At 38.1% G+C, this 11403-nt stretch overlaps 1 protein-coding gene across 1 annotated transcript; it reads right to left on the bottom strand.

Moving 5' to 3' along the window:
• Positions 1–6882: 6882 nt before the first annotated feature.
• Positions 6883–9778, bottom strand: LOC119766154 (uncharacterized protein K02A2.6-like). The gene is made up of 4 exons (XM_038250555.1): positions 9077–9778; positions 8578–9002; positions 7199–8522; positions 6883–7134 (listed from the first exon to the last, which is right to left on the bottom strand). Exons 1-4 carry the CDS (start codon positions 9776–9778, stop codon positions 6883–6885), a joined length of 2703 nt encoding a protein of 900 aa, XP_038106483.1.
• Between the last annotated feature and the right edge of the window lie 1625 nt (positions 9779–11403).

Below are 11403 nucleotides of genomic sequence, written 5' to 3'. Positions count from 1 at the left end.
TATTTTAATATTTTAATATTTTAATATTTTAATATTTTAATATTTTAATATTTTAATATTTTAATATTTTAATATTTTAATATTTTAATATTTTAATATTTTAATATTTTAATATTTTAATATTTTAATATTTTAATATTTTAATATTTTAATATTTTAATATTTTAATATTTTAATATTTTAATATTTTAATATTTTAATATTTTAATATTTTAATATTTTAATATTTTAATATTTTAATATTTTAATATTTTAATATTTTAATATTTTAATATTTTAATATTTTAATATTTTAATATTTTAATATTTTAATATTTTAATATTTTAATATTTTAATATTTTAATATTTTAATATTTTAATATTTTAATATTTCAATATTTTAATATTTTAATATTTTAATATTTTAATATTTTAATATTTTAATATTTCAATATTTTAATATTTTAATATTTTAATATTTTAATATTTTAATATTTTAATATTTTAATATTTTAATATTTTAATATTTTAATATTTTAATATTTTAATATTTTAATATTTTAATATTTTAATATTTTAATATTTTAATATTTTAATATTTTAATATTTTAATATTTTAATATTTTAATATTTTAATATTTTAATATTTTAATATTTTAATATTTTAATATTTTAATATTTGAATATTTTAATATTTTAATATTTTAATATTTGAATATTTTAATATTTTAATATTTTAATATTTGAATATTTGAATATTTTAATATTTTAATATTTTAATATTTTAATATTTTAATATTTTAATATTTTAATATTTGAATATTTTAATATTTTAATATTTTAATATTTTAATATTTTAATATTTTAATATTTTAATATTTTAATATTTTAATATTTTAATATTTTAATATTTTAATATTTTAATATTTTAATATTTTAATATTTTAATATTTTAATATTTTAATATTTTAATATTTTAATATTTTAATATTTTAATATTTTAATATTTTAATATTTTAATATTTTAATATTTTAATATTTTAATATTTTAATATTTTAATATTTTAATATTTTAATATTTTAATATTTTAATATTTTAATATTTTAATATTTTAATATTTTAATATTTTAATATTTTAATATTTTAATATTTTAATATTTTAATATTTTAATATTTTAATATTTTAATATTTTAATATTTTAATATTTTAATATTTTAATATTTTAATATTTTAATATTTTAATATTATAATATTTTAATATTTTAATATTTTAATATTTTAATATTTTAATATTTTTATATTTTAATATTTTAATATTTTAATATTTTAATATTTTAATATTTTAATATTTTAATATTTTAATATTTTAATATTTTTATATTTTAATATTTTAATATTTTAATATTTTAATATTTTAATATTTTAATATTTTAATATTTTAATATTTTAATATTTTAATATTTTAATATTTTAATATTTTAATATTTTAATATTTTAATATTTTAATATTTTAATATTTTAATATTTTAATATTTTAATATTTTAATATTTTAATATTTTAATATTTTAATATTTTAATATTTTAATATTTTAATATTTTAATATTTTAATATTTTTATATTTTAACTAGGTGAACCCGGCAAACTTCGTCTTGCCCTTTTTTCATTTGTTTTTTAAGATTTCGTTTTTTTACTTTTTATTTTTACATTTTTTTATTATACTCGAACTTTTTCTTCTCAAAACAATTTGTAGGATGCTTATTAGGGTTTATTTTAATATTCTCAGTTAGATGCCTAAATGAACATGATTTTTCTTTTTTCGTTGATTAGGCTTCATCCATAAAGTACGTCACGCTAAAATCAGCCAAAATTTACCCCCCCCCCTCCCCCCCTTTGTCACGCTTTTCCTATACTTAAAACATGCAATGTCACACTTGCTCAGACCCCCTCCCCCTAGAGCGTGACATACTTTATGGATGACGCCTTAGGGTTTAGACATCTTATTTGGACTTCTATCGTTTACCTTGCTTTATCGTACACAATGTACATACTACTACTATCATATTTATTCTTATTCGCTTTTTTTTGCAAACCTCGTCCTACCCTTTTTTTGGTTTGTTGTTTGAAATATGTCCGCTTTGTACTCCGAACATATTTTGATTAAGTTCTTTGTGTTTTGTTTTGAAGCAATAAATTGGTCTATCTATTTTTTCTTTTTCTCATACCGAATGAGTTCTTTTTTTCTATTTTCCCATCCTTTTTTTTTAATTGAGATTCTTATGCTTGTCATTTTTTTCTACTATTCTCTACTATTTTTACTATCCCAACAGTTCTGGTACCTTTACTTTTTTTCTTTCATATAGCAGTTTTGCATGTTCTACCTTTACTATTTAGAAAACCATATGATTCTCCTTAAATAAACAACTAAATAAGTTCTGTCACGGGCAAAAACTGCAAGAAACTTGAAATAACTTGCTACTTTTTGTTCTGTCAGCACTTTTTTTTAACTTTTTAATCTTTATTCTTTGCTCCATGATGTGTCCTATTTATGTTTTTCCTCTTTTTTCTTAATTGTTCAAAATTAATCCCAACAATGTATTACAAATCTCATTTGGTTTTTCGTTAGACCTCCTCCTTCTTTCCTCATATAGTCTATTGAAATGACCTGTTTAATTGTCTGCTTTTGTTTCTTATTTTCTTCTGAAGATAATTTTTTAATTGTTCTTTTATCGAACTGATCCTTATACTTTTTTTCATAAATTTTTTTGTTGTTTCATAAAAATACATTGATGTTTCCGAAGTTTGAAAGGTACAAACTGGTTTGGTACAAAAATCACGGAGTACCTTTCTTAGTTTGTTTTGCTTCGTTGATTAGTGTATTCTTTTGTACATTTTGTTCCTCGTTTGCTTTTTTGCAATCTATTTTTACTCTTTCATTTTTTTTGCTGCCTGGGTGCTCTGAAAACTGAGGGTTGTTTTTATCTTTCATGATCTGTTTCATTTTTCCAGTTTTTAAACGTTCATTGAATTCATTTTGATTTGTGTTTTCCTTTTTATCTGTTTTTTGGCTGGGTTTGTTATCTAAAAACTAAAATAATAATTTGTCAGTTAAAAATTATTCTACCCACCAAATAGGTTTAGTATTTCGACTGACCAAACAGCTTTACTTTTTTAGCTTCATTATTTGTCCTACTAAAAGCTTTATTTTCTTCCTCGTTCTACATTAAACTTTTCCGTTTTGACGCTTTGTTTTTTTTTTGTTTGAAAATATCTTGACGCCTCCTATGATCAAAATTTAGTTTTTCGTTTCATTTCCCATACAATCTGCAGATTTTCCGGAATCGGTTCCAGAGTGGGCAAAGTGTCAACTAATTAGCGTAAAAACCTTCCTTGGGCTTATACGAACCCAACGCAACAAAGAGCGCTCCGATCCGACTTTCCGTTATCAACTGATGCGCGTTCGAACAAAACCGTCGAAATTTTTTATATATATAGATATTTTAATATTTTAATATTTTAATATTTTAACCATAATATTTGTTGTATTCATGAGATGTACAGTAGTTTTATTGTTTCAATTTATAACATTTCCAATAACAAAACCAAGGGGTTTCCAGCATCGTGTCAGACTGGTCACTAATCCGGAATTACTTGGAATTTGAGCAAGTAATTCTGTAATTGAGCATGAGCATGAGCATGAGAGACCACCCATGGTTGTCCTTCTCCGTTGCTGAACAGGACCATAATATCCCATCAGCACAACCGGTCACACGCTTCAACGATCAAATGATGTTTCCCTTATCAAGAGCATGCATGAATGCGCTGAGAAGATAAAACATCACGATCATCAAAACTGGAGCCGGTGCGAATAGGAAACAGTCGTTGGCCACCAACGGCGCCCGCCATGTCAGTTTGTAGATCTCGAGGGAATGGGACGGGAATGTTAGTTAGCACAGGCTGCTACCAAGGGTGGGTTCTATACGATATCCACACCCCGCGTGTGCCGGAAAACTACTTCTACTTGGGATTTTGTTAGTGGGTAAGGGTAATGGCCAGGATTCAACATAGAGGATGATGATGCGACCCAATAATCAATAAATTTTGTTTAATGGTGTGATGTATTATGCATTCTCAAGGCAATCAGTCGGAGTATGCGGATGAGACTATTCCCGGTTATTTGGTGTTGAGTTTAGCATAAATGATTTAATCTTAGACAGCCGGCTGTGGAATGATAAAACGAAATAAAATGCGAAAACGCGAAACCGCCCGGATCGAAATACACAAACAATCGGAAGGACAATAAAGTCGGAAACGGCGACGAAAATCCTGCGTGATGACCGCGACGCACACCGTTCAAATTCTCCAACGCAACTGTCAAACATCCCGAAACCGCCCGGAACGAAATACACACACAATCGGAAGAACAACAAAGACGGAAACGGCGACGAAAATCCTGCGTAATGACCGCGACGCACACCGTTCAAATTCTCCAACGCAACTGTCAAACATCCCGAAACCGCCCGGAACGAAATACACACACAATCGGGGGGACAACAGAGACGGAAACGGCGACGAAAATCCTGCGTGATGACCGCGACGCACACCGTTCAAATTCTCAAACGCAACTGTCAAACATCCCGAAACCGCCCGGATCGAAATACACACACAATCGGGGGGACAACAAAGACGGAAACGGCGACGAAAATCCTGCTTGATGACCGCGACGCACACCGTTCAAATTCTCCAACGCAACTGTCAAACATCCCGAAACCGCCCGGAACGAAATACACACACAATCGGAAGAACAACAAAGACGGAAACGGCGACGAAAATCCTGCGTGATGACCGCGACGCACACCGTTCAAATTCTCAAACGCAACTGTCAAACATCCCGAAACCTCAGTCTGCGATCAGCAGAGAAGCGAGTCAGACGTGCGTCCCTCACAAACCAAAAAAGTGCTTAAAAAGTGCAAAAATGCCTCACGGCAAGAAAAAGAGGCGGTCCTCACCAGCAGGATCGGCAGATTTGAAGAAGCTAAAGAATGCCGAGGCGCTACCTGCAAAGCCAGGCAGTTTGAGCAAGGACGCTCAAAATTCGTCTGGAAACCAGTTCGCTACCCTCCCTGTGGACGTGAGCGAGAAGGAAGAATTTGAACGACGGGAAAAGTTGCCACCCATTTTTGTGAAAACATCGTCATCGGATTCGGTGCGAAAGTGGCTGACCGGATTTATCAAATCTGGTGCTTTACGAGCTTCCATTCGCTTGTGTGCTGATGGACTCAAAATTCTGCTACCTACCAGAAAGGATTACAACTACGTTCGGGATTTCCTGAACAACACCAAGATTGAATACTACAGCCATGACGATCCAGGTAAACGCCCCATGAAACAGGTCCTCCGAGGCCTGTACGACATGGATGTGAGTGTGCTGAAAGAAGAGCTCAAAACTCTTAAGTTGAACGTGATCGAAGTCTTCAAGATGACGAGACACAACAAGGACATCAAGTATCGTGATCAACTGTACCTGGTTCATCTCGAGAAAGGATCGACAACGCTGTCTGAGCTGAAAGCAGTTCGGGCAATTTTCAACATCATCGTGACTTGGGAACGTTATCGTCCAGTGCACCGTGACGTGACACAATGTTCGAATTGCTTGCAGTTTGGACATGGTGGAAGGAACTGTTTCATCAAGAGTCGTTGTGCAACCTGCGGAGGTGAGCACAAAACTCAAGCTTGCAACACAATCAACGAGAACATCGAAGCTAAATGCTTCAATTGCGGTGGCGACCATTCTACCAGGAATCGAAGCTGCCCAAAACGAGCTGAGTTTGTAAAAATTCGGCAGCAAGCGACGACGAGGCACCAACCAAATCGTCGCAAAACACCACCAACTTTCACGGACGTGGATTTTCCTGCTTTGGCGTCACCTGGAGCGGGATCTGTTCGAGTGGTTCCAAATCTGCAGCCATTGCCGTTAAATCAGCGGCAAAAAGTTGCAGAGAACACAACACCTCCTGGCTTCAGTCAACAACCGAGGGAAAACCAACCAGCATCAACGGATGAAGGCAGTAGTGACCTGTTTTCACCACAAGAACTTCTGAACATTTTCATCGAGATGACAACAACACTGCGTGGTTGCAAAACTCACCAGGAACAAGTAAGAACGCTTGGAGCATTCATCTTAAAATACAGTTCGTAGTTTAATCGTTCTAATGATTTTGAATATTTCAATGAATTTATTTTTTTTTGTTTTAAGTTAGGATTAGTTGTTAAAGTGGTTTTTTTTTTCTTTTTTACCCAAATGTATTCGATTCATTGCAATAATGTAAAACAATTTGAAGTAAATAAAATAAATGTGATCAGTTAATAATAAAACGAAAAATAAAACAAAGATGAAGAGCATTAGGCCATACCACTTAGCATGTAAATGAAATGTAATTATTATAAGAAAGTTCAATAAAGACATATTTAATTTCAAAAAAAAATTCATCCCGAAACCGCCCGGATCGAAATACACACACAATCGGGGGGACAACAAAGACGGAAACGGCGACGAAAATCCTGCTTGATGACCGCGACGCACACCGTTCAAATTCTCAATTTGAGCAAGTAATTCTGTAATTCCGGATTTACTGAGTAATTCCAAAGTAATCCTGGTAATTCCTAATAATCCCAGTGTTATGTCTTCCGTTAATGAATTACACGAGTTACAGACTAACATTACAGTTTATTGTAAGTCTAGAAACTAACTTTTAAGTAAGAGCGATTACAAACGTGGTTTTGCTTTTTCGTTGCTCGCTTTAGACAAAGCTGTCACCTCGCAAGGTGTGCCCATCGCACAACGTTGAGTGTGTTGGTGCGGCGTCTCGCTATGGACAGTGTTGCCATAGCATCTCCCTCTTTAAGACATCACGTAGTGATCAAACCTCGGCGGCAGCCGAACCTCGCGTCCACTCCTGGTGATCGTCGTCGTCGGCACGGGAACGCAACTCGGCGGAATACTTCCCGTCGAAGCCCGCCGGATCGGCCGTTGGATCACAGCTGGTTCCGGTCCATCGTTGTTGCCAGGTTGCTCGGTGATTCCTGGTTGGTTCGCGCCTTCCACCACAGCTGCTTGCGTGTCGTCCTCAGTTGTTGGTTGAGCGAACCCAAACTCGCCCAGGAGAATGTCCAGCGGAAGGTTAACAGCGCGACCGCGCGCCGGCGAATCCGCTGACTCGTGCCGTGGACGAAGCTGGTTGATATGCGACCGGATCAGCCCCGAACGTTGGCCGTCCAACCACGTTGTAGTTCACCGAGCCGAGCCTTTCGATGACCTTTCCTGCCTCCCAGTACCAGTCGTTCCGCTTGTGCACCTTCGCATACACCAAGTCGCCAGGTGCAAATTCTCGTCTCTGGTCGTTCTCAGCAGTCGTCTTCATCTCAGCAACCGGTGTTGGTGGTGGTCGCAGTAGGTCGAGTGTGGTGCGCATTTGACGTCCAAACAGCAGTTCACTTGGTGACTTCTGCTCGGTTGTTCCGCTCGGCGTCGACCTGTACGTTGCCAGAAACACGTCGAGTGTCTCCTGCAGTGGCTCTCCCTTGTTGATTTTCTTCATTCCTCGCTTGACGGTGTCCACAAAGCGTTCCGCTTGCCCGTTCGATTGCGGATGGTAGGGCGCGGTGAGGATGTGGGTGATTCCGTTCGCCTTGCAGTAGGACTCAAACTCGTCGCAAGTGAACTGAGCAGCGTTGTCCGACACGAGCACCATCGGCAGGCCAAGGCGTGCGAACGTGCTTCGAAGAAACTGGATCGTGGCCCTAGCGGTCGTGGTCGTTGTCGGGTAGATCTCAGGCCATCGCGAGAAAGCGTCCACGATGATGAGAAAGTAGAGACCATCGATCGGGCCCGCGTAATCAATGTGAATGCGTTGCCATGGTCCCGCTGGTGTTGGCCAGGCTTCTGGTGGAGAGTGTGGGGGAGATTTGGCAGCTGCAGCACAGTCCGCGCACTGCTTCACCGTGTCCTCCACCTGCTTGTCGATGTGCGGCCAGTAGACGAAACTCCGAGCCAGACTCTTCATCCGGACCATGCCCGGGTGACCGTGGTGCAGGCGTTGCAGGATCCGCTTTCGGTAGGTCTCCGGCACCACCACTCGTTGGCCGAAAAGAATGCAGCCCTGAGTCAGCGCCAGGCTCTCCTTCCGGTGGTAGAACGCCTTCACGTCCAGGTTGTCGATTTCGCTTGCGCTGGCCGGCCACTCACCTTCCAAGTACTGGACCACTTTCTTGAGCACCTTGTCCCGGGCGGTAGCAGCGGCGATCATCTTGGAAGTGACAGGTGTGTTGCCAACGGAGTCTTCCAAGACCGCCGACATGTCGTCCTCCAGATACAGAGCGGCGATAACGTACTCCTCCTCCGGCTTGGCCGCCGAATCGATGAGTCTGGAGAGTACATCCGCGTACCCGAAGTTCGCCGTGGAGACGTAGTCGATGCCAAAGTTGTAGCACAGCAGAACGAGTCCCAGTCGTTGCAGTCGGTTGGACGTGTGTCGGGATTCCCTTGTGCGACCCGAAGATGCGGAGCAGAGGCTGGTGGTCTGTCTCCAGAACGAACCGTCGTCCCAGCAGCATCCGGTGAAACTTCGTGACAGCGTAGACGAGCGCCAGAGCTTCCTTGTCGATCTGCCCGTACGCTTGCTCCGCCGGTGTCAACGATCTTGAGGCGTGCTGGATTATCTTCTCCGAACCGTCAGGGAAACGATGTCGGATTGTGGCGCCGATTCCGGTTTGCGAAGCGTCAGCGGCCACGATAATGTCCAGCGTCGGGTTGTAGTGGGTCAGCATCAGGTCAGACTTGAGCAGCTCCTTGAAGCGCTCGAACGATCGTTGGCAGTCGTCCGACCAGGCCCACTTTGCGTCCTTCTTCAGCAGCAGATCGAGTGGCCTACGCAGCTGGTGCATCTCCTTGATGAACTTCGCGTAGTAGTTGACCGCGCCCAAGAACGAACGCAGCTCGGTGAGGTTCTTCGGCGGTGGCATCTGCGAGATGGCAGACACTTTCCCGGGTCGGTGCGGATTCCGTTTTGGTTGATGATGTGGCCCAGGTACTTCACCTCCGTCATGTAGAACTTGCACTTCTCGATCTTGAGCCGGAAACCGAAATCTTGGATCCGCTGCAGCGTTTGCTCCAAGTTCCGGTCGTGCTCCGCGCGCGTTCGGCCAAACACCAGCACGTCGTCGAGGAACGACGCCGCTCCTTCCTGGCCGGCGAGCATGTTGTCAACGACCTTCTGGAAGGCTCCAGGAGCGGGTTTCACTCCCGGCGGCAGACGCTTGACCTTGAACAGCCCCTTGTGTGTGTTCATAGTCAACAGCTTCTGCGACTCCTCCTCTACCTCCATCTGCAGATAAGCGTCCGACAGGTCAATCACGCTGAAGAACTTGCTGCCAGCCAGCTTTGCGAAGATGTCGTCGGGGGTAGGGAGAGGGTACTTGTTCGCCTCCAGCACAGCGTTCAACCCGGTCGAGTAATCCGCGCAAATGCGGACCACCGGATCTCCGTCTGCGTCGCGCTGCGCCTTCCGAACTGCCACGATGGGTGCCGCCCAGTCCGAGTAGTCGACCGGCTCCAGCACTCCCATGTCCTGCAATCGGTTGAGCTCCTTCTCGACCAGCCGCTGCGAGTGGAACGGCACTGGCCGCTTAGGCTTGAAGACCGGCTTCGCCCCGTCGATCAGGAACAGCTGGATCTTCGTTTTCGTGCACCGTCCGAGTCCTTCCTGGAACACCGCCGGAAATTTCACCTTCAATTCCATGATTCTTGTTTGTGAAACATACTTCAGAAAATAATTAAATATTGAAAAATAACTGTTACAAAGATAATTTCTATAAACCTTTTATGATTCTATTTATTGCCTATTAATTTTCATGTAAGAATCCAAAGTTATAGCTAGTACGGAATCATTCGGATTTTGAGTAAGTAATTCAGAAATTCCAGAATTACTCCGCAATTATGCAGCAATTCCTGTAATTCTGGAATTACCTAATAATTCCGTAGTAATTCGAGTAATTCCATAGTTACTCAGTAATTCGTGTATTTCCCATCAATTCAAGTAAATCGGCAGAATGCATTTTGCTTTTCCTTGATGCCTTTTATGGTTGTAAGAAGTACAGAGCGGATTCGGAATGTCCGCAAATTTGGATGCTCTCTAATTCAAATGTATTCGGATGAAAAACAACTCAAACGTCAAAATCAGTTGTCAAACTGATGTTGATATTTACCCCATTATTCGACGATTTCCAAGAAGGGCGTCTAAGTTTCCCGGAAATCGGAAAAATATATTATTTATTCCCGGGAAATTTTTTAAACCGTCATAAAATCTATGTTTTCTTTATGGGTAATTCTCCGCCAACTCACACAGCAGTTGCCCTCTTCGATTTGCGTGAAACTTTATCCTAAGGGGTAACTTTTGTCCCTGATCACGAATCCGAGGTCCGTTTTTTTATATCTTGTGACGGAGGGGCGGTACGACCCCTTCCATTTTTGAACATGCGAAAAAAGAGGTGTTTTTCAATAATTTGCAGCCTGAAACAGTGATGAGATAGAAATTTGGTGTCAAAGGGACTTTTATGAAAAATTAGACGCTCGATTTGATGGCGTACTCAGAATTCCGAAAAAACATATTTTTCATCGAAAAAACACTAAAAAAGTTTTAAAAATTCTCCCATTTTCCGTTACTTGACTGTAAAAAATTTTGGAACTTGTCATTTTATGGGAAATTTAATACTTTTCGAATCTACATTGACCCAGAAGGGTCATTTTTCATTTAGAACAAAATTTTTCATTTAATTTCGTGTTTTTTCTAACTTTGCAGGATTATTTTTTAGAGTGTAACAATGTTCTACAAAGTTGTAGAGCAGACAATTACAAAAAATTTGATATATAGACATAAGGGGTTTGCTTATAAACATCACGAGTTATCGCGATTTTACGAAAAAAAAGTTTTGAAAATGTTGGTCGCCATCGATCACGGCCGTTCATGGTCACCCGCGACAGACACGGACGACGAAACAAAGAGAAACGCAAAAAGTAACTTTTTCAAAACTTTTTTTCATAAAATCGCGATAACTCGTGATGTTTATAAGCAAACCCCTTATGTCTATATATCAATTTTTTTGTAATTGTCTGCTCTACAACTTTATAGAACATTGTTATACTCTAAAAAATAACCCTTAAAAGTTAGAAAAAACACGAAATTTTAAAATGAAAAATTTTGTTCTATATGAAAAAATGACCCTTCTGGGTCAATGTAGATTCGAAAATTACATTAAATTTCCCATAAAATTACATGTTCCAAAATTTTTTACAGTCGAGTTACGGAAAATGGGAGAATTTTTAAAACTTTTTTTAGTGTTTTTTTTCGATGAAAAATATGTTTTT

The sequence above is a fragment of the Culex quinquefasciatus genome, chromosome 2, assembly GCF_015732765.1.
Source record: "Culex quinquefasciatus strain JHB chromosome 2, VPISU_Cqui_1.0_pri_paternal, whole genome shotgun sequence".
Classification (NCBI taxonomy): Eukaryota; Metazoa; Arthropoda; class Insecta; order Diptera; family Culicidae; genus Culex; species Culex quinquefasciatus.
This window is presented reverse-complemented; position numbering and strand designations above follow the sequence as displayed.